Source organism: Colletes latitarsis, chromosome 5 (genome assembly GCF_051014445.1).
Source record: "Colletes latitarsis isolate SP2378_abdomen chromosome 5, iyColLati1, whole genome shotgun sequence".
NCBI lineage: Eukaryota > Metazoa > Arthropoda > Insecta > Hymenoptera > Colletidae > Colletes > Colletes latitarsis.
The window spans coordinates 33,783,877-33,806,699 of NC_135138.1; the positions used below are offsets into that span (position 1 = coordinate 33,783,877).

General features: G+C 35.7%; 4 protein-coding genes and 1 long non-coding RNA gene across 6 annotated transcripts; all 5 read right to left on the reverse strand.

The window, feature by feature from the left end:
• Positions 1-3,962: 3,962 nt before the first annotated feature.
• LOC143342260 (uncharacterized) lies at positions 3,963-4,641 on the reverse strand. Its single transcript, XR_013079760.1, has 3 exons — positions 4,571-4,641; positions 4,146-4,235; positions 3,963-4,072 (listed from the first exon to the last, which is right to left on the reverse strand). It is a non-coding gene; the product is annotated as an uncharacterized LOC143342260 (long non-coding RNA).
• Positions 4,642-5,322: 681 nt separating this feature from the next.
• Positions 5,323-6,448, reverse strand: LOC143341977 (uncharacterized). The gene is made up of 3 exons (XM_076765432.1): positions 5,875-6,448; positions 5,549-5,814; positions 5,323-5,375 (listed from the first exon to the last, which is right to left on the reverse strand). Exons 1-3 carry the CDS (start codon positions 6,157-6,159, stop codon positions 5,345-5,347), a joined length of 582 nt encoding a protein of 193 aa, XP_076621547.1. The 5' UTR covers positions 6,160-6,448; the 3' UTR covers positions 5,323-5,344.
• A 749-nt stretch (positions 6,449-7,197) lies between these two features.
• Positions 7,198-9,227, reverse strand: LOC143342050 (uncharacterized). Its single transcript, XM_076765532.1, has 6 exons — positions 9,096-9,227; positions 8,671-8,816; positions 8,146-8,406; positions 7,759-8,011; positions 7,431-7,499; positions 7,198-7,317 (listed from the first exon to the last, which is right to left on the reverse strand). The coding sequence occupies exons 1-6, from the start codon at positions 9,225-9,227 to the stop codon at positions 7,219-7,221; spliced, it is 960 nt and encodes a 319-aa protein (XP_076621647.1). The 3' UTR covers positions 7,198-7,218.
• Positions 9,228-11,520: 2,293 nt separating this feature from the next.
• On the reverse strand, positions 11,521-14,900 carry LOC143341800 (helix-loop-helix protein 1). Of its 2 annotated transcripts, none has more exons than XM_076765019.1 (3): positions 14,624-14,900; positions 12,521-12,664; positions 11,521-12,013 (listed from the first exon to the last, which is right to left on the reverse strand). In XM_076765019.1, the coding sequence occupies exons 1-3, from the start codon at positions 14,632-14,634 to the stop codon at positions 11,860-11,862; spliced, it is 309 nt and encodes a 102-aa protein (XP_076621134.1). In that variant the 5' UTR covers positions 14,635-14,900; the 3' UTR covers positions 11,521-11,859. The 2 variants fall into 2 exon arrangements, with proteins under 2 accessions (XP_076621134.1, XP_076621135.1); XM_076765020.1 differs by having other exon boundaries at positions 12,521-12,808.
• Positions 14,901-18,180: 3,280 nt separating this feature from the next.
• LOC143342051 (secretin receptor) lies at positions 18,181-20,808 on the reverse strand. The gene is made up of 9 exons (XM_076765533.1): positions 20,703-20,808; positions 19,996-20,384; positions 19,735-19,829; positions 19,398-19,563; positions 19,161-19,317; positions 18,964-19,094; positions 18,744-18,835; positions 18,542-18,680; positions 18,181-18,441 (listed from the first exon to the last, which is right to left on the reverse strand). Exons 1-9 carry the CDS (start codon positions 20,806-20,808, stop codon positions 18,181-18,183), a joined length of 1,536 nt encoding a protein of 511 aa, XP_076621648.1.
• Positions 20,809-22,823: the final 2,015 nt, after the last annotated feature.

Consider the following 22,823-nt stretch of genomic DNA (forward strand, 5'->3'; position numbering starts at 1 on the left):
TAAATAATTTTTTATATATTTAAGAGTGACTCGTGAATAAAGTGTAGTTTATGTTCAATTTTCGTTCCTCACCTTTGAGTAGTACAGACCCAAAATTATCATGGACAATAAACTAACCATGTTCAAGGCGTTTAGAAATATGTACGTCATGCGTTCTAAATGGAACGATAATTGCTGATTATGATATGGCTCAAAGGCCAGTATGGTTGCACTAAACATGCATATGATTAGGATGTCATAAAACCAGGCGAACAGAAATCTCCATCTGTTTACAGGATATTCGAAGTTCCTTAATCCTGTGATGGAATTTAGGGTAGCTATCACCGCGGTAGCCTCTTCGAAAGTATTTATTTTCATTGGATAGTTTGGTTCTCCTTTTTTCCTATTTACAGGTGGATAGTAAAATAATTTTTTCAATTCTTTTGGATACTATAGACTGTCACATTGTATTTAGTGACATCGATGCATGTTTCGGTTGAAAGACAAAAATTCAACAAAAATGTTACACCCCGTGTACTCCACTCTCTTTAAAAATCATAGAAACACAATACTGGAAACGATCGAAGATGAAATAAATTGTGATATCGTCGCTTTTGGTTCCTTTTTTTGTACTAGGAATAAGAAAGCCACCAACTTGGTATATATGTTTCCATAATTAGGAAAATATGCTCAGGAAACCATTACAAAGCAATTCATTTCCTTCGAACTGTTCGGCTATTATGATTATTGAGGAAATGCGAGCGAAAATTAGATTGTCCAGAGTATTTAGGAAAATTGCTTTCATTTTATTAATAGCGCAGGACAAAATGGATTGCTACAATATTAATTTGAAAATAAAAAAGGACGAAGACATTTGGATTTGTTTTATTAATCAAAATCACAAAGACAATTTTATATTTCAGCAAAACAACGCAGCAATATAATAGTTTTTTAAAATTCTATACATTGGGTTTTTGTTTTCTTTAATATCGATATAATAATTCTTGCCATTTTTATTCTAAATTTTAGTGTTCTTATTGAAACTTCGACCATCGTAGATACTATAAAATTGTAGAATTCTTTCATCCATATTTTTTAAACTGAATTCAACGTTGCGGAAAAGTTCGATTCCCACTATAGATGGTTTCGTTTTTAATCGTGTCTGTATTTTCGAAATCGAAGTTGGGGCCCCATTGTATTAGAATGATTAAGTACGTGATGACAAAGCTTAAGCACTGTAACAATTGGATGCGTTAATAACAACTTGTGTAATTAGTTACATTGAAAAACAGTATTGTATATTCTTCGTTAACGCAAAATTCAACTAACCTGTCGTCCAAAGGCGTAATTTAGCTGGAAGAAACTGGGCTTCGAGTTTAATACCTGATTGAGCGATATTTGCAAAGAAAATTGATGAATCTACGGACAGATCAAGTTCTTTAATATTAAGTTATTTATATCTAAACTCAGTACACATAGCAAACAATTTCTAAACGAAACTATTTTCACTATAAATGGAAACATGATGACAGGTTCGCGTGGCATTAATTTGTCAGACTTATTAATACATACAAGGGTAGAGAATTTTCAAGAGTCGTATAAAAAACATTCGCATATTTGACTATAAAAGATAATTCTTAACTCGTCATCTTGCATAGACTCTCAGCATCTTCGATGTTTCTTACCTCATCTTTAATCTCAGTGTCGAATTCGTGCATGGACATCGTGAGAATGGTTTCTCTTATTTTGTTCGCCTAAAAGCAGGATAGAATATCTTCGCGTATCGGGCTTGAGCGTTTAAATATTAAATTAAATGAGAAAATACATAAAAATTAAAGGAAACGAAGACCTCTTTTGTTGTTCGTTCGCAACAGTAGCTCGCCTGACTGAATTTCCAGATATTAGCCATTATTTCTATGAAATATATCAAGACTGTTTTCACAAGTTGCAAGCCATCACCAGACAGTGTACTCATTTCAATGTAACCGAAATATAGCAACAGGCTGAGGTACATCATAGTGTTGATACTCTGAAGCATTAATTGCGTGTTGAATATTTTGTTCACCATTTTTGCTATGTTGCATAGTTGCAGATGCACAAATCTTGAAAGAATACAAATAGTTTGATATACAAATAGCTGCATGTTCAAATTTTTTTAGAATGAAATATTGTGATACTTTAACCAGTTTTTCGAAATTAGAAGACAAGATTTACCTAACTTCTTGCAGGAAATGTATTTTTTTCGCGACTGGTGATTCGTCGTTCAAACTCGAATTCGGTGGAACGATTTGCGATTTTTTGCAGAAAAACTCAGACGCGTACGCATTGAAATTCCTAGAAAGACGATGACGATTTCTTGTAACTTTAATCGCGTACTCATTTAATCTCTTCGTCTTAATCTGACGACCATCCACGTGGAACGTATTCAGAACATCGTTCGTTTGCTTGAACCTCAGTTCCAGCCAACTAAGAAATATAGTCCAAGTTTTTATTGTTTTATATAAAACACAGTTGTTACACACTCGCTTAGATTCAATTAATGAAGCACATGAGTGTTCTTCAGAAAATCATGAGTCATTACGTACAATATATATGTTAAGAAATCGAATACAACGATGGTAGAATTGTTCAAACAAAAAATGAAAAGAAAGACGTGAAGAAAATAGATCAATCTCGTCCCGTTTTGTAACATTTTGCCCATCAATATTACGAACTGATAGATGCTATAAAAGGAAAAAATGATCCCAGTTACTATTACACGGTTAAATATGTTGCGATAATTAATCACTGATTTTAGTTCTCTCAAGATGTCGTCCACTATGGCGATTGTTTTCTTGAGCGTCAACGCATCCTAAAAGAGAGAAGAAACGAGCCAATGTAGTCGAATAACGATTAGTATAATTGCAGAATATCGTCAACGTTATTATTGTTAAATCGACGCTCACCTTCGAATGATATAATCCCAACGATACTGTACACGCATAAGTGAAATAGAAAGTGGTCGACCAAAATATGTACAACACGAGTGAATCTTTTTTAACTACCATTGGAAAATAATGTACATCGATGCATAACTTGCACAAAATAATACAGCATAGAATTAGAATGTCGTACAGCCAAACGAGTAGAAATCTCCTTTTGTTCGCTAGAGTTTCTGGGTTCCGTAGAGCCACGATGGAATTAACCCTAATTACTATGGCGGTAGCATCCTCGAAACTGTTTATCTTCATTGGATGGCCTTGTTCTTTAATTACGACAGACCGCTCGAAACAATCGAAAGAACGCGACGATACGTTTAATTATTAATCACTCGGTGCAGTTAATTAAGAAACACTTCGAGTCACACCGTTACAGAACAAAATAAATTATAGGTATGGAACAAAGTGCGATATCGTTGCTTTTCCTTCCTTCTTTGCACTAGAAACTAGGAAGCCATCAGCATTACACGAACATTTGCGTAATTAGAAAATATACCAGAGGCGTGTGCAAAATACGATACGAAGGCAATTCATTTACTCTGATGTATTTGCTGATTAGAATTTCAAAAAAAAAATTCAAACGACAGTTAATTTGTTCGTAACATTTCAAGTAATTGCGTTCATACTAAAAAAAAATATTTAGTATCATTTATCTATATGAATGACGTAATTTATTGGAATAAAATTGGATACGTAAATTCTACGATATTAATAGAATAAAGAAATTGCTGAAGGAGAAAATGAAAAGGCAGGTAAGTGGAATGAATCAATAATCGTTGTATTCTATAACATTTTTAATTAACTGGAAATTACATCGTACATCAACTGGACATACATTCTTTTCAGTTTTTTAACCACACGTTCTAGAACAAACTCAACACTACGAAACATTGTCAATGATCGATGAATGTTTACACTGAAATACAAATCGCTGTGCATTGACTAAAGATAGACTCTTAAATTCTATCACCACTTTTCATAGAATTAATTCAACGTTACGGAACTCTCAAGTCCTGGTTATGAGTTTTGTTCGTAACCAAAACCAATTCGTCTAAACCGAAAGATGGGTTCCATTGTATCATAGTAATAACGTACGTCATCACGAAGTTTAGGCACTGTAACAATTGTACGCGTATGTATAGAAAAATAATGTTTTATATTTTTTCTCTGACACAGAATTCAACTGACCCTTCGTAAGAAGACGTAGTTCAAGCAAAAGAAATCGGATTTCGAGTTTCCCATCCGATTTAGCGACGTTTGCAAAGAGAATTGGAGAATCTACGGACAGAACGATTTTGTTTTTAAAGAATCTGCCAAGATTTAAAATTGTAAGAGAGGGGCGAAGTATATAACTTAATTTTTTTCAAAACTTTAACTTTTTGCATTCAAGTGACGCAAACTTAATTAACGAAACAAATGAAACAAATTTATAGTTACAGATATTTATAAATTTTTCTGAAAGAAAGACCGATTTTAATTTTTTACAATGGCTCTATAAAATTGCATTGGAATAGCTGGTTGATTCGAGGATGATGATTTGCTTAAAAGACACGTGCACATTTTAGTACATTAATTGATTCTCATTATTAATCGCTGTCTTCAGTTTTTCTCACCTCATCCTTTATTTCGTTATCAAATTCGTGTACAGAAAACGAGTGAATGATATCTCTCACTTTGTTTGCCTAGAAACAAGATAAAATGATTTGATGAATATCGAACGAAATAAGAAAACCAATGAAAAGTGTGCAGATAAGTAGCCAATTTTACAAAGTGGACGATAAAACTCGGTGTTACTCGCCTCTCTCATAGCACGTTCGCAGATGTAGCACGCCAGAATAATTTTTCCAATATAAATCAATAACTCTGATACATGTATAAATAGTAATGTCGAATTGTTCGAGTAGCCAGCTGGCGATTTAATTTTAGTGTAAGTAAAGTACAAAATCATGGTAATGTATATTATAATGTTGGTGGTCTGTATCATTAATTGCACATTGAACACTTTGTTCACCATTTTTACGATGCTGTACAGCTGCAGATGCACGAATCTAGAAAAATAAAATTCTGGTTTAATTTTTGAGAATAAAAGGACCCAGTATCCCAGTTAAAGACGAGATTTACCTGATGTCTTCCAGGAATTCTATTTTCTTTAAGGTTGATTCGGATGACTCGTCTTTCAGATTCGGAAACGGATTCGAAGGGACAGTCAGCGATCTTCGAAAACAAAACTCAGTCGCGTACGTATTGAAAATTTTTAAAAACTGACGTCGTCGGTTTCTTGCAGCGTTTAGGTCTCTTGTCCAAATACGTCGACTGTCCGCGTGTGACATTTTTAAAAGATCATTCGTCTGCTTGAACTTCAATTCCAGCCAACTATGAAATTTTTTCTAGGTTTTTATCGTTCTATTTAAAACAGAGCTATTGCTTATATTCGATTAAAAATTCTTTTAACCATAAGCTTGCCTGTATGTTTAAACTCCTACAGTTGGAGGTAACTAATTAAAATTGTTAGAATGGACCCACAATGGCCCTAAATGGTAAACATATTTTACTCTGAATATAGTAGCATCGAAAAAGGCGTGATTACGTACTACACATATGTCAGGAAGTCACATAGGATGATTGTATCGATGTTAAGTAAAAAACCGATACTAAAGACAGCGATTAAAGTCATAAATCTCGATATTTGTAGCTGTATTCTGTAAAAGTATAATCCGAGAATTGCAGCCGAGTGAAAGGCAACCATGATTCCAATCTCTATCACGCGATAAAAAAAATTACGATAATCGATCGACGATCCTAATTTCCTTAAGCTGTCGTCTACTTCGGCTATCTTCGTTCTGAGCGCCAATGTGGCCTGAAGAAAAAGGAACATTAACTATACTATTTCTGTAAATTACAAGTTTTCGTCGCTCACCTTAGAGTAGTACCATCCCAATATTATTGTACACAAATAAGTCACAGTAAAAAGCAACGATATAAATATGTACGTCATACGGAATGGATTGTTCGATAGTTTCTGCATGTTCCACACATCGAGGTATATCAGACTCATAATAACAAAGCATAGAATTAGAATGTTATATAACCAGACGAATAGTAATTTCAATTTGTTTGCGGGATACTTGTGATTCCGTAACGCCAGAATGGAATTTATCGAAATTACAACTACAGTAGCCTCCTCGAAGCTGTTTATCTTCATTGGTTGGCCTCGTTGTTCCTCTATGGCGTGTATTGATAGAATTTCTTTAATGTCTTCGGGTATTACAGAGTTTTCTATTTCAATCCACCCTTTGGTTTGGATTCATTTTTCGAAATGTCTTAAAAGATTTTTCTATTGGAAACATTCTTCGACATCGTCGTTACTATATTCGAGTGGATCGATTAAAATGGGTCACTTTGTGTACTTTATTCACCCCAAAGAACCACAACTGTTTCGAAACACTGTCCAGACAATCTGTAGATTGACGATTCGACTAATCTATGGCTTGTGCAGTTGAACAAGTATGAGTTAGATATGAAACCAATTGCGATATTGTTGCCTTTTGTTTCCTTTCTTGCACTAGGAATGTGGATGCTATCAGCACCGCATGTTCATTTACATAATTACGGAATTTCCAACGTGTATGCTTGAAAAATGATAAGAAGCAATTCATTTGCTCGATTAGAATTGCCGAGAAAACGCAATGGACGGTTCCGTTTGTTCGTAGCATTTATAATAATCACATTCACGTCATTCGAGTTCGTAATATCATTGATATTATCGACACAGCTAAATGTTGTTCGCTACTTTTGGATTTTTTGATAATAATGTCATTAATGTAATATTATGCCAAATAAGATCTGTAATCGCAATGGTGGATAAATAGAATAAAACAATTTCTGAAGAAGAAAGTGAAAAAATAAATATAATACATTTGTGGGGATTCATATATTTACACAAGACGAAAATTAGAAAATAAATAAGTAACAAAAATAGTGTTCCAAGCGTAAAAAAATACATTTCCATGTAACATAAATATTCGTATTATCAGTGATCAGAGAATTTTTCTAAATTCTTTCACCGTTTTTTGAAGAACGAGTTCAACATCACAGAAAGGTTGAGTCCTGATTATAGGTCTTGTTTTTATTCAGTTCTGGATTCTCCAATTCGTAGGATGAGCTCCATTGTATGATAACAATCAGGTACGTAATCACGAAGCTTATGCACTATAACAGTGGTAAAAAAAAACTGGTATTCTATGTATTTCTCTAACAGAATTCAACTAACCCCTCGTAAGAAGCCGTAGTTTAGTCGGAAGAAGTTGGACTTCGAGCTTCCGATTTGACTGAGCGATATTTGTAAAGAAAATTGACGGATCTATGAGCAGAAATATTTTGTATGCACTTAATAATGTTCAATGGTTTAATACAGTGATTTACAAACGAAACAATCTTCAGTGCTAATCAAATTTATGTCTTGTTAATACTTACCTCATCTTTCATTTCGGTATTGAATTCGCGTATAGACAGTTTATTAATGATTTCTCTTATTTTGTTCGCCTAGAAATAGGATAGAATGAATAAATAAAAAATATACACAGTAGAACATCGATTATTCCAACGAATAAGGAGACAAACAAATTAATGTATCCTTTGAAAAAATAGGTCTCCGGCAACAGTCGTTTTAGAAAAAAATTTTCACATGTTATATGATTAATCTCTATTTCGTTTAAATAAAAAAATTGAAGTCAATATTTGCTGTGGCTTCGTTGAAGACAGATCGTAACATGATTACACGATAAAAGTTAAAGATTCTTACCTGTTTCACGGTATTTTCGCAACTATAGCTCGCCAGAGTGAATTTCCCGATATTATTTAACAACTCCACGATATGTGTAGTGAGTCTATTTATAGTTTGCCATACATCAGTAGACGATGTTCCAAATTCATTGTACGCAAAGTATAGAAGCACGGTGAGGTACACCAAAACGACAGAGGACTGTACCATTAATTGTGCATCGAACACTCTGTTCACCATTTTTGCGATCTTGCACAGTTTCAGATGCACGCGTCTTAAAATATAAAAATATTTTAGGTTAAAAGAACTCGAGCTTCAATCATCAAATGGAGGGTGAAAGCATAATAATTAATGAAATAGTTAACCAGTTTCAAATTTCGATCGTTTAAACGAGATTCGAAGATTTACCTAATTTCTTGTAAAAAATGTAGTTGCTTCACAGCCTGAGATTCGTGCTTCAAACTCGAAGCCGAATTTGATGGAAAAATTGGCAAGCGTTGGAAACAAAACTCAGATAGGTATACTTTGGAGCTTCCTAGAAACTGACGACGACGTTTTCTGGTGGGTTCAATCGTGTACTCGTGGAGTTCTTTTGCATTAGTTTGACGATCATCTACGAGGAACGTTCTCAAAAGATCGTTTGTCCCCATGAAACTCAAATCCAGCCAACTAAGAAATACCATGCAGATTTTTATTGTTTTACGCAGAACAGAGTTTTCAAAGAGTTAACGCGTGCTTGGCTAATTTTTTAAATCGATTTTCCGATCAATGAATATTTAAAACCATTATTCTAGGAGACAATATATTACGTACTATACATGTATCAAGAAGTCGTATAGCACGATTGTAGCAAGTTGTTCACAGAAAATAATATTAACGAAAGCAAGCAAACCGAGCCATCCTAGTTTTTGACGAAATAACCATTTTATATACAATCCGCACAGTATGACCACGCTGAAGGCAAACAGGACCCCAGTCGCTGTTACACGTCGATATAAATCACGATAATGGATCACCGATTTTAGTTTTTTAAAATTCTCGTCCACGTTACAGATCCTCTCTTTGAGCGTCAATGTCTCCTAAAAATACAAAAAAACGAAGCAATATAGTCGAGTGTGTTATACGAATTAATGACAGACGGTCGATATTTTGTATTTGTTGATTTGTTGAATTTACACCTCTTCACTTTGGATGAAAAGTATTACTTTCGATGAAACGAGTGTATGATTTATCTATAGTGAATACACAAAGCAATAGAAATAAAAATTCCAGTAGCTACGTAAATTTGGTACTTTTTGCAACAGTTTGGAACAGATCTTGGCACAAAGCGTGATTTCTATTAATTGTTTAACGCATACCTTCGAGTAATACCAACCCAGTGTCAACGTCCACACGTAACCACCAATGAAAACGATCAACAAAAATTTGTACGTTATGCGTTCCATATTATTTGGTAGATTTTGAATGTTATATTCATTGAAATATAACATGCTTCCAGTAAAAAAGCATAGGATTAGGATGTCGTAGAACCAGATGAACAGATATTTCTTTCTGTTCGTGGAGTATTCGTGATTTCGAAGCGCCACGATGGAATTCACTGTATTAACCACCGCGGTAGCTTTTTCGAAGCAATATGTCTTCATTAACTGGTCTTATTCTTTTTATTTTCTATGTATAATGGACAATAATGTAATGTTCTTTATAATATTGTCTATTCGAGATCATTTGTCCGTGTACCGTTGTCTTCAGAATTTTTTAAAAATCACAAACACACACTGCACGTAACATTTTGTCCATATACACGAAACCGATTGCGATATTGTTGCTTTTGTTTCCATTCTCACACTAAAAACCAGAAATCAGCATCGTACGTACATTTCCATAATTATGAAATTTCTAGGGGCGAGTAATGCTTGGAGCACGATAAAAAAGCAATTCATTTGCTAAGATCTATCTAATGATTAGGTGACGGTCCATTTGTTCGTACCATTTTAAATAATTACGTCCGCATCGGAGAAGCGTTTGACATCATCGACTGATATTAATGGGACGCCTTGTAATGGGCGTTGTTGAATTTTATTGACAACAATGTCATTAATATAACGTGACAACGATCTGCAATCGCAATGACATTTGAAGAGACGAAAGTAATTTGTGAAAGCAAAGTCAAGAGACTCGCAAGTAATGCGAATCGATTGTTGCAGTATTGTATGAAATATTTGATTAAGTAAATTATATAGCTTTGTACCAAATCGAATAATAAAAATATTTAATATTTAGTAGATTAAAAAAAAAGAAAAGATATATTCGGTAAGACCTCGATTATCGCATGAGAGTTTAGTCCATCGTGCCAACAAAAGAGTCTTCGATCAACGTGATTCAAAATTGTGTAGATTCCAGAAAAATTTCTAAGTTCCCCGGAAAGATTTCAAGTCTCCCGACGCTTCTTAATTACCAGAATAGACAGGAGGGAGGGGGCTGTGTAAAATTTTTTTTTTCATTTTTGCCGAGAAATTAAAAAAAAAATTTTACGTGTCGCGTCCCCAGGTAGTGGATAGGGACAGCCGCTGGGGTGGGATGCGGGTGTGGGGACAGGAAAATGGAAACGACGAACAGATGAACCGTGAAGTTGGCTCTCTCGTCCAGTTCTAATCGAATGTCTGTTTCGTTCAACGATGACCGGTAACTGTTTCAGGGTAGAGAACGTTGGCTTGTCAATTATTCAGAAACATGCATTTTTAGAAATAAATTAAACGAAATTTGAATAATCACATTTAGTATGCCTTATTTACATTATAAAAGGAAAGTGTTTTACAGGCTATAGTTCCCCCAAATAGCTTCAACAATCCTGTTATGCATATCGTAAATTAAGTAATTTTGTAAGGTCTGGTCAGGTAAGGTCAAACGTCAATTATACAATAAATATCTTTTGACTCAAGGAAGTTAATTATATTCTCGTACTTTCATTCGAATTATAAAACACTTTGATATAATCTTCAAGACCAAATAAAATCTAAATGGTATTCCAAACAAAATTTCTCGAAGGCCCATTTTTTATTAATCTTTAGATTTCGGGAGATTGACTATCCGATAGTTTCTGCCTAAATCGTAGCAACGTGCATTCAATTGCACGGTGGAACTTAAGCGACGGGGGCAGCGCGGCGAAAATAGAGGATTTAGTAACGTGGATCTCGTGGGGCGCGTTAATCCCAGGGGTACCAAACTCGGGACGGTCCGCTAATCCACGAAACAAGATTGATTTAAGAGTTTCGACGAGGCGTCCAGGCGATTTCGAATGGCCACACTTGAACTTTGTTTCTATCGAATGTTCAGCTTTTGTGGAAACTGTACATTCCAAAGTACTGTAAAATATTACATATAATGAGCTTGATACTTCCAAAATATCGTAATCCAAAAGTAAGCATTGTCATGCGTTGTAAGTAAATTTTAAATTATAAAAACGACGCAATGATATTGTTTATGGCTGAGCAATTGGATAATCGCGAAACAGAAACACAAATGATCTGCAAAGGAAACATTTAAGGCTTAATCAAAGAACAAGTATGTTTTATTTATTAAATATAATAATAAATAATGATTGATATTCGAACCCGCGTCAATGTAGGTTTAGATTATAAAATTATTGTTAATTATTGCAATGGACACGGCGAAGTAATGATAATTTTTCCCGTAGTAAAATAAGAGACAAGGAATCAATGGCGCAGAAAAACAGAATTCTAGCAGTATTGCTTTACCGTTCATTCTTTAAATAACAACGTGCATTGCAATAATAGGCACATATTTAATTCAAGTACACGTGCAGACGGTTAATAAAATAATGCTTGTAATCGTTGCGTCAATGATTAAAATGTGTCGATAAAAATATCAAATTGCATAGATTCGATAATTGTAAACGAGCAAACCTTATCTAAGTATCATTTAAACGAATTTTAAATAGAACTATCGGTGCAGATAGAAGTCCGTAAACAGATTACAGAAACGTCTTTCTACTCGTTTGGCTGAAATTGGTCAGAATCGTCTCTGATAGATACATAGTTCGAGTAATACGAAACAGGATCTGCAAAAATATAATCTCCGTAAGAAATTTAGTTCCGTTTCGAGTCAAGCCTCCAGGACGTGGTTCAAGTAGGCGATGTAGCAGATGGCCAATCGGAGAATCTCGATTTTCGAGAGCTTCTTGTCGGGTGGCAAGGTTGGCAAGAGTTTTCGAAGCTCCGCGAAGGCCAGATTGAAGGCTTCCACTCTGACCCTCTCTCTGTAACCAATTAACAATCACTTGAAAATGGAGAGAATTTACGAAACTGAACCATCGAACATAAATTTGTACTCGTATCGTGTTCCTTTGTCAAAAAACCTCTTCGTAAAGGAGTATACTTTGCGTGAAGCATGACAAACACAATTAAATGATCGAATACATAACGTAATCTGATTATAATAGTTTTTACACACATTAAAGACTTACAATTATAATTACACCACAATTGGACGGTTGTTACAATATTGAGGCTCGTATGCAAATACTGCCAAGTCGAAATCGTCAGTTATTAGAAATATTTATCTAAGTAAGAACTTGTCTCTGGTAGTAGAGTCATAAATAACGATAAACTATTTTCACGTAGAACGAATCAGCGACGAAACGTTGAAGGGGGACCAGAATGAGTGGCTGCACCGTAAAAAGACATCCGTATCGCCGAGCAGCGGTGCAGTATAATGAAATTATGAGAATCTGGAATCGAATTGGACATTTTCGTCGGGATCTCACCGTGTAGCGTGTGCCGTTCGGTATTTTTGCGTGGCTCTTCTTCGCCTACGTCTCTCCTCTCTGGAGAGAGTGCCTCCGCCAGGTGCACCGACCCCGTTGACGACGACCCCGTGTCCACCGTTCGCCATCGAACTCTGTTCTCCTCTATTAAAAAAAAATGGAGGTGAACCTCTAACGCTTCCTGCCAGGGGGATAGTTGTCTTAGGTAGAACCGTGTCGGTGTCGAGGGGCCGCTTCTTATCTTCGTCGTGGGTGGAAGCTCGGAACGACCATTTTCATGCCTCGGAGCTGGAATTCAATTTCGTGTCTATTCGCAGGAGATTTAATTTCATAACGATAGTAAGACACTTCAGCTTTGTTTTATTTAATTTTTACGAAACGGAGAAGAATTTCTAACGAATTACGAAAGAAAAACGCATCGAGCACCTTCCGCGAAATTCGTATCGTTATTTAGCGAGCATCCGTTTACTTTCGCAAGTAGTATCCCGAATAATCGCCCTTTTACGCGGGCCACCCTACGAGGCACGAAAATATTATAGTCAACGTGCCTTCTGGCCGAAATCGCCTGAATCCCAGCGGGACTCGTGCGTCCAAATTCGGAATAAGGGGTTTCCACCACCAGAAATAATAACCTGATCAAATATTTGTCACGCATATTTTCGAAAACGTTGTTACAATGAACTAAAGGGTTGATTTTTCGGGGTTACTTAAGCTCCCCTATTTCGTGGCTTTTCCTCTATTAACCTTCAGAGGATTAAAAAAGTCACTGTAATAGTTTCAGATATTAGTTGTTGAAAGGAGAGAAGAGAATATTTGCAAGGTATTCGAACATTATTGTTCAATCTTCAACAATTAAACCACCAAGATTTATTTAATAATATAAGTACGATAATATCAAATCTTTTGAAAAGTAATTTTGTTAATTATTAGCTTAGGAACGAAATTGCAATAGCATTTTAAAATTCTGCGATTAAAGTTTTAAGAAAACACGCAGGAAACGAGTATTCAAGTGAATAAATCAACGACTAGACCGACAAAGTGTGAGACAAACAGGAACGTATTAAAGAAGGAATAGTTTCAGTTCTCGAGGGGCTCTTAAATTCCAAGCAATTCGATGAAATCCGACGAAAGATAGCGTTGTATTATTCAAGAAGAAGAAACGTTCCCGTTCTGCATAACGCAGGACCAATCCCTCCTCAATTATTAACGAAAAATAACCCCTGGTCTCGTTCGATCTGATTCTTATGCTAAATCCAGCAATTCGTATGGACATCTTGCGGCTGCTTTAATATTTCAGGATATTTTCGGATTTCGGAGTCGTTCAGCTTTCATTGACACGCATTTTTGTCTTTTCTCTACGAAAATCGAGTGTAGCTTTTGTTTGTACCAACGAGAACTACACCTTAAATCGAATAAAACAGTTCTAACAAATATGGGCCTCGTTTCGAACGTTTCAAGTAAAGGATTTTATTTCGATTCAAATTGTTAATAAAGGAATAATGATTATTTACTTCGATTTATGATCCACGGTTCTCTAATGCCGTAATAATTATTATTTCGTATAAATAATCGCGCGTGAAATAGTAAAAATAAGTAGAATAATCAACGTTTAAGAAGACCACAGTACCGTTTCCCATCTTGTGAATTTTTAACCGGAGCAAATAAAATCCAAACCCGAATGTCAAGTATCCTCGTTCTTCTGTATTTTTAATGACATCGTGAAACTTTCAACATCATCAATATTTTCCTTTCCTATCGTTTCTCCCTCAAACATTTGCGACGCGAAAAAACGAATAAAAGCGTAGAGAATAGCATAAAATTTGTTACTCACAATCTTGTGACATATTAAATAATAACTGATATTGCAGGTGTATTTGTTAGGTGTACGTGTTATTTGCTGATAAAAAAATTAACACAGTTTAAACGATCACATTTCTTTATAGAAATAAATATTTAGTCATTTTAACTGTGTTGCTTTTTCTATCGCCAAATAACATGTAAATACGTAGGTAGTTATTACTAATCAGAAATAAAGAATACATAGATATTACTTACGAAATTCAATTATGACTAAACGGAACATCGAAGAAAAAGCGCACTTACTTTAGAATCATTCTGCAGCTTTCATCCCCAACTCGAAGAAGCCATCAAGTTCTCCTCCGCGATACATTGTTGATCTTTTGAATTATTCAAGAACCGTCCAATCCTCGCGATCAGGATCTTCTTCCAAATCACTATGCAGCTTGTGGAAATTAATATTTTCTTCCAGCAACCACCCCGTTCTCCACAATCACTTCCTATCTATTAAACGTCTTTCTCGAACGATCTTCGAGTATAGTATTTCGATTTCGTTATAAAAATATTGACCTACGACGTTGATATTTTTATCTCTTACTTTCCAACCGTTAACCTGCTCCGCGCAATCGATTCGTCAAGGACGAGCACTCCACGAGATCAACAGCTCCTCTGATAAGATCTTCGGTTCTCGTGTGGGCAGGCTGCAACCTCCGAAAGAATCTAAACGATCATCTCTTCATCCCTTAGTCCACGCCCCGAAACACGTCCTCTCGTCGTTCACCCTTCGTCTCTTGGTTCGTTCGTCTTTCTCTCGCAGCATCCCTCGCGTTCTCCAATGGAAATGCTGGAAACGTGGTGCAGAGCCGCCCCGAACTGCCCGCCATTCTGTCGGTGGCGCGTACAATGGAACACATGATCCGAATTCGCGGATGGGTGGACCATTTTATCGATCATGTGACGTCTCTGGGTCCCCGGACGCGCGTGAAATTTACGATTCCCATAGTGGACGCGAAGTTTTCCCTTTCTTTTCATTATTAATTACACTGGTCAACAGCAAACACATACTCTTTACATAAGCATTCAATTCCCTGTTACGAAAGTCAAAATATGGGCTCTAATTTTTCTGAAACGTAAACTAAACGTGGAAATTTTTTAATATCTGGAAAGGGTTTTGTCGACTTTTATGTGATGCATAACTTTAACACTTTATTTTGAAATCATTTTCATTAATTCTTTTTCAGGAACATTGGGTAATATTTTGTAAATATATTTAGGTTGTCACTCCTGATAATATTTATTATCTCCATTTTTAAATGGAATCGTGTTTCCATTACATTTGTTTTAAATACTGTTAATACTTTTGTGTAAAATATTACTCGATTTTTCATTGTCACTGCTTCTGTACATAGATCAAAATGTTACTTAATGTCTTTCACATATATTCATTTAATAAATCCAGTTTATACGATTTGTTATTGTTTACACGCATGCTATAAATTTCGATACGTTAATATTTATTGAAAGGGAAATTTTTGAACTCGTTTTTAATCCCCTTCGCCATTAAATAATTTTAAGAGCTATTCACGAGGTTCGCCCTTAAACATACTTATTTACGTGTTTCTGCATTCCAAGTTTTATTATTTTCTAAACCAAAAATAAATACTATAAATCGTGAAAAAAATAACGTGACGTAATATTTTGTAAAAGCACGTAACAAAAGGAGCAGAATCTTGCTTGAGACCTAACTTAACATGGGAAGGAGAGAAGATTATTATGTTAGGGGCGCTGGCGCAGATGCTCCTCCTTTAGCACCTGATCCTCTAAGGAAATCCATACTCAGTTGAGCCTCAGTATTGTTCTTGTTAAATTTCTTTCCATTTTTATTGTGCAAAGTGGGTTTAGAAAAAGTGTTACAATAATAAATGGAGCTCTCACACACATTCTAATTTAAATACCAAAGATACATCCCTTCGAATGAAAATAAAATTAAATGAAATGAAACACTATTTTGTTAATCTTAATTTTCATTTTATTTCGACACAGCAATTTATTTTCTACAAATTACACTTCGTTCTTAACTACGTGCGAAGTCTTTCTCGATCCACAGCAACGAATTGAAAGCTGTAACAAAAAATACCACGACAAAAGGAACCCCAAACGAGTCTTTAAACTCGAAGGGGTTGTCTTCGCGATTGGAAACACGAGTCATTCTTGTAATCAGACAAATTTGTTTGGCAGATTGGAAGGCGTGGATAAGAAGTAAAGGGTAAAGAGCCGACTCAAGTAATGGATGTTACGCGTGTTATACAATATGCAACGGCAGCCACGTGGCCCAGATTACATCTTTGTAACGGGAGACGAGACCAGGCAAGCCGCATTCTAATCGACCACTTCCCGATTAATGTTTCTGGTGGTTACAAGTGTCATGAGATAGTTCACGGTTCGTTACTCTGTCCCCGCCTTTTCGACGCCCATTCTCACCCTGTCGCGTGGCACGCGACTTCGAAGAGTCACAGTCTCTGTAATAGGGTACGAAGACTGATTTTTATCACCTTGTTCCATACGAAATGATTGATGTTTTCAATTTTAACATTAGTTTTGTTCGAGATTAGACGATAACATTTACGAGGTAAAAATTATTTCAATGGAAAGAGCAAATGGGAAACTATATATCTTTAAAACTATTAGAGGATCAACAAAATGTCACGAGGAAAAATTAAACGACATCGAACGATGCATAAACTGAATGTAATTTTATTTCTTTTTACGCATCTATGAATTTAAAAAATGAAATTGCATCCTTTCTTTAAATGGAACTGTATAATTTTGTTTAGACTACTCGATGCAGTTTTTTTAAACACCATAGTAAGAGACAGTACAAATGAACAGTGATACAATGGAATAATTTAGTTAACTTTAAAGTGTTACAATTCTTGAACTATTAGGTTCAGAGCGTAAGTACCTCAATATTTTTTTTAGATTGTATCTCTAATCGTTTTAGAGATATAGCTTTTCCCAGTTGCGTCAGACGCCTGTATATCATTTCGGCAATGAAAAACAATGTGCCATGATGACGTGACGATCAATGTATGTAACAATGAATCCTTGACAGCCTGATGGACAGCAAACGCAAGGTAGCAGCACGAACAAGGCCATCTGGCCAGCTCACATAATCAATATTTCAGTATCTGTTGGTACAGAGATACTCTCTTCATTTTTATCGGTAGAAAAGTCAATAGAAAATAGCTTGCAATTATACGTATGGTTGGGAAATAAATTTAAGATCTTGGGATTTTATGGTCAGACGATTCATCTAAGTGGTCATTTGTGGATTTCTGACCATTTGATCATCACGGGTAACCACTGCTGACCATTAGTGACCAGTAATGACATCTCCTGAGTACAATTTAAACCTCAAACTCTCCTATTTAAGATTATTTAACCATTTGCCTGCTTTTACTTTATTATATTGAATGCTTTCTTATTTTTTACCTAGATACTGCATCGACTCTTATTTACACATCGAATTTTATTACACACTCACAGATAAATACAATAAATTTTTCCATTCCTTAAATACATTCGCAGTTATATAATCCATTTTTCATGGAAATAGCAATTATTATACGTATATAAAAATAGAAAATGGCTGTACAAGAAAGAACTTAAGAATCTCAACAGTATTAAATGAAACAGTTGTTACAGCAGAAGGTTCCTACAGCACAAAACTGCAATTTAAATAAATTAATAACGTAGTACACACAGTTCAGTCATTTACGAGTGACTTGAAATGACAATTAAAATAAAATACAGACAGAAGCTGGAGTCTGGTCCAGTTGCAAAATTATTGTTAAAAAATTTTCCTATCCTGCATCTAATTCCATGTTTGGCCAATACTCGTTCGATCTTCTATCTACCTGCACTACAAACAAATTCCTCATAGTCGTAGCGGAGATGGTCGGATGATCGCACTCGTGGCATTGCTTATAATGACGTTTGATGTTTCGTTTTCCCGATTCTCGACACGTGGTGAAGTTCTTGGACCACCTAGCTCGCCAGGAACGCTTTATTTCCGTTCTGACTTCGAGATTCAGCAGACAGTAAAGCAGAGCCACGAACGAACCCTAGAAAGAAATGAATCCAAAATCTTGGCTTGGAGATTCATAAAATATCAAAACGTTTATGTATCTGACAAGCTATTTTTTATTATTCCTGATAAAGTACTTGAAAGGACGCGAAGAATTGGTCGCAAAAGAGCCAGACAAGTTCCACGCGATCGTCTTTGTAATAAGAGAGGCCTAGGAAAAGCGTGTAATGAGCCCCAAAAAGTGGTACCAGGACTAGGGTGGACTTGGCCCATCTGCTGTATAAAGAAGACGAATTCCACTTTGAAAACGTATTTACGTTTCGGAAAGTATAAACTCACCTATACTGCATTTTCTTGCGTTGCAAATGCACCGAAGTCTTGAACTTGATGAACAGCACTCGCACTATGTTGATGAACAGCAGGAAGTTGAACTGCCAACAGTGATTTGATCATCGATTGATGCAATTTTCCGAGTTGAAATTAGTTCCAAGAAACTTCCAAGTTAAGGTCAAAGACATTAGACACGATTGTGGAGAACTTGAAACTTCAAAGCACTCACCAGGATTGATATCATAATGGGAATTCTTATTAGAAGAAACAAAGAAGGATTCCCATGAGTCGTCCAACAAAGCGTGTCCTCTATCGTTGCACGGATAATTATCCAAGGTACCACCACGAAAACGGGTAATCCTTGTTTAAAAAAAGAAACGAATAGTTCATTTGAATTCGTCAAATTGTTGATAAGCGCAATCTTACCCCAACCCATCAAGATATACAAGTTAATCGCTGCACTGTCAGCAGAAAATGCTAAGATAACGAGATTGTGTAGGTATAAACCCTCCATCAGGATCCAGGAGTAATTGGCAACGATGAAGTACTGCCACGCGCTCGTGATAGTCTTGCAGATCAACGTCTGAAACTAATCGTTTCGGTATCCAGTCAGTTTCAACGTGTCTTCTTCCATTTCATTCAAGGAGTTTCTAACATGCCTACGTTTCGTTGCTTGATAAACGCGTCTTTCCCGTCGACGTAGACGACATCCACGGCGAGTCCAACCCCGTCAACGAAAATCCAGTCTCTGATAAGTGCCATGGACGCTCTCATTATGAACGAGGCAAACAGGTGCATGTGCAGCCTGTTCCTCGGGTTTCTGAGCTTCCTGAACACGAAATTTGAACTCGATATTATGAATCAAGGGTCAACTACAGTAGTCCCTCGTTTAATGACGAGAAATCAGGCCCGCTAAATGCCAATTAAGGAGTAAAATAGCGGTGGGTATAATTTAAAAAAACAAATAAGGAAATATTCCTTGAAAAAGAAATACGAATACCTGAGTAGAGAAAATACGATCATTGTGACAACCAACATGATGAAAGAAGTAGCATATCCGATCTGCGAGACAATTCTGACAATCGGCAACCATTTCTGTAAATGTAGATAGTCAATTGAAGTTGCTTGTATCTCCTTAAATTGTTTATTAGCGAACGCAAATAAGTATACATCCAGCACTGTTTAATATTACGAAAACTCAAGTCGATTAAGGAAGAATGAATTTCTTCTTAGATCTTTGGAAACAAGATGTCGTCCTTACGTCTAACAAAAAGGACTCGAACCTCCCGTAGTCTTGCGAATGCGTAATTTCGATTCCCAAATCCGCAATCGTTTTCAAGAGAGAACGAGTACTGAGATCGTCCGACGATTCGCAGAGGCTGTAATTACTCCATGGGATTTCCGCTGAATTTTTGTACCATTGTCCGTTCGCCAGACAAACCTTGGTGGCCATAGCTGCACCGCGGTTATTCGACTCCAGATTGGTTCTCGAGGATTCCGGATCGAATCCAAATTCGATTCCAGGCGGGCATGGCAAAACCGCCGTCGTCGAAGATTTCGTGTATGGCCAACAAAGCAATCCGTCGAAGTACGGTGGGCAGTGGCATAATGGCACACCGACACTGCCATTTTCTGACGTTACGTTGTGATCTGTTTAAATTTAAATCCGTTCGTCAAGAACACCAACACATCAGTTACACGGGTCAACATACACAGAAACGTTGTATAATTCTTTTAATAATGGATAAATTCATTTGTACGATTATGTTTTCAGTAACACTCTTCTCATTTACTTCTTACCATTAAATCGTCGTTGCAAAAATTCTTTGATTTTCTGTTAAATGCAACAAAAGGTGTTGCAATGGAAAAATGTCCTTTTTTTATTTTTATTACACTTATTGATTCGTGGCAATTTCTCTAATCGGTCAAAATTTATGTCAGACGTAATAATGTCAACACTGCACTTACACTCTGCCAGCAGTCGATCGCATTTTTTCTTTTGCTCCGCAAAGAAACGTTCCACCACTGATGCAACATCAGCTTCTGCTATCGGTTCAATTTCCGTTGCAATCATCGCGATCCTCGTAGCATTCGATATCGCGTATAATTTTTAACGAAGACAAAAAAAACACACTTCGACGTGTCCCGTGGAGATGAGGACAAAAGTTAGAACGCGATATGAATCGGTGAACTCTATTGGCAATATTCGATACGGTAGAAATCGATGCAAAGAGAAAAGCGTTACATTCTCTGAAGAATGGTAGGCAGCACGATCAGACCAATGCGAACCTTCCGAAACCTGGGATTGAAGTGACCCAACTGGTGTGTACGATGGCAAACGAAGTGTTGACAAAATGCCTCGCCCTCCATTTTCCTTCTATTGTGGTCACTCAAGGATAGGTGGGCTGAGTACGAAGTGAAGACAGTCAACCAGGAGTCAGCCAAGGATAGTTCAAGAGATTAGAATAGAGTGATGTAACGATGAAATGTATGATTTTTTAGCAGCAGTAACAAAAAAGTTTATCATAAGATAAATTATAAAAAACCGATTATCTATCTTCTCAAATTTTTTTCTCAAAAGTGGGTAGGATTTCGAGGGCATGTCTAATGACCAAATATGATTGTAATTGACTCAAAAACCTAGAAATAATTTTTTTAGAACGATTTGAAAAATTTTTTTTCGTCGAAAAATTTAGGCACCTACCCCCTGTCGATTTTCCTTAAAAATTCGTTTTTCATTTTTAATAATTTTATTTAACGTTCTACAGAAAAGTTATCTAATACTTTTTTGTAGGTACCTATGAGCTCTACTTCAGAAAAAAGTTTCATTGAAATATATTCACAATTGTAGGAGTTATGGCTGTTTGAAAATTGGACCAGTTTTAGGGAGTTTTTCTCATTTTGCGGGGTCAAGGACCAACTTTTCGGATATTTTTGCTATTTGTACATATTCTCCATCAAAATACGCGTAGTTTGCTTTTTTAAACATGAAAATCGTCCAATCCGTTCAGGAGTTATGACGTTTTAAAGATTCGCACGAAAATTCGGGCAAACATTTCTGGCCAGAAATTATATTTTTGGTAAGGAATTTTTTTCTCGAAAACGCGTAGGAATTCGAGAGTATGTCTATCGACCAAAAATGATTGTAATTGACCCCTGCAACAGAAAATAATTTTTCCAGAGCGATTTGAAATTTTTTTGAAATTTCAGTGAAACATATCAACGGTATGGTCAGACATTATATTTTCGGTAAGTAATTTTTTTCTCGAAAGTGAGTAGAATTTCGGGGGTATGTCTATTGACCAAAAATGATTGTAATTGACCCCCGCAACCGAAAATAATTTTTTTAGGACGATTTGAAAAAATTTATGATAATAATATTATACTTGTACCTGAATTTCATACAATTTAAATTCTTCGTCTATATCATATGGTATTAAAAAAATAATATTGCGTCGATCGATGAGATGCATTAGTATAGTATAATGAAATTACTTACTGTCAATGGTAATACACTGCAGACGACAAATATAGTAAAGTAATCGGTTAGCCACCGTGTGTACCATCCATCAAAAGCTCGATAGCCAATGTATAATCTTAAGTATATTCGCGGTTAATATTGACAAAACTATGTAGGAATAATCGATTATGAAATTGTATTCGCAATAAAGGACTAAACAAACCTGCGAAATTGATCTTTTATAGACGATCTAAATAAAAATATCAAAATTGATAGGAAAATATTAAGAATTAAAAACAATTACAGGAGAATTTCAGAATAATACTTTTTCTATGTTTAAACACATTATACATACATATACATTGTATTTTTTCGTTCAAATATATACAATTATTAACTTGAAAATAATATGAACTTCTTGTATTTAAAACAATACATAATGCTTTAGTTAAACTATTGAAAGAAAGTCTTCAACTTAGATCGAAACGTCGACTTAAATGAAATTGTACATATCGCTTTGAAAATAAAAAAGAAATATTATAATGTCTAATTATAATTATAAAAATAAATCTGGAAACAAAATGCCACTTAATGGAGAGGGGAAGATGTTTTAGGAATTCGTTAAAGAA

Bases quoted from the DNA above. Each gene is read 5' to 3' on its own strand.
- LOC143342051 (XM_076765533.1), bottom strand. From the start codon at position 20,808: ATGATTGCAACGGAAATTGAACCGATAGCAGAAGCTGATGTTGCATCA. The intron at 19,830-19,995 runs GTAAGGACGACA...CTACATTTACAG, and splicing joins TCGAGTCCTTTTTGTTAGAC to AAATGGTTGCCGATTGTCAG. The intron at 18,442-18,541 runs GTACTTTATCAG...ATTTCTTTCTAG, and splicing joins AATTCTTCGCGTCCTTTCAA to GGTTCGTTCGTGGCTCTGCT.
- LOC143341977 (XM_076765432.1), bottom strand. From the start codon at position 6,159: ATGAAGATAAACAGCTTCGAGGAGGCTACTGTAGTTGTAATTTCGATA. The intron at 5,815-5,874 runs GTGAGCGACGAA...CTTTTTCTTCAG, and splicing joins TGGGATGGTACTACTCTAAG to GCCACATTGGCGCTCAGAAC. The intron at 5,376-5,548 runs GTACGTAATCAC...TATAAGCAATAG, and splicing joins GACTTCCTGACATATGTGTA to CTCTGTTTTAAATAGAACGA.
- LOC143341800 (XM_076765019.1), bottom strand. The intron at 12,014-12,520 runs GTGAGATCCCGA...AATTGGTTACAG, and splicing joins CGAACGGCACACGCTACACG to AGAGAGGGTCAGAGTGGAAG.
- LOC143342050 (XM_076765532.1), bottom strand. From the start codon at position 9,227: ATGTTATATTTCAATGAATATAACATTCAAAATCTACCAAATAATATG. The intron at 8,817-9,095 runs GTATGCGTTAAA...TTGTATTTTTAG, and splicing joins TGGGTTGGTATTACTCGAAG to GAGACATTGACGCTCAAAGA. The intron at 8,012-8,145 runs GTAAATCTTCGA...TTATATTTTAAG, and splicing joins CATTTTTTACAAGAAATTAG to ACGCGTGCATCTGAAACTGT.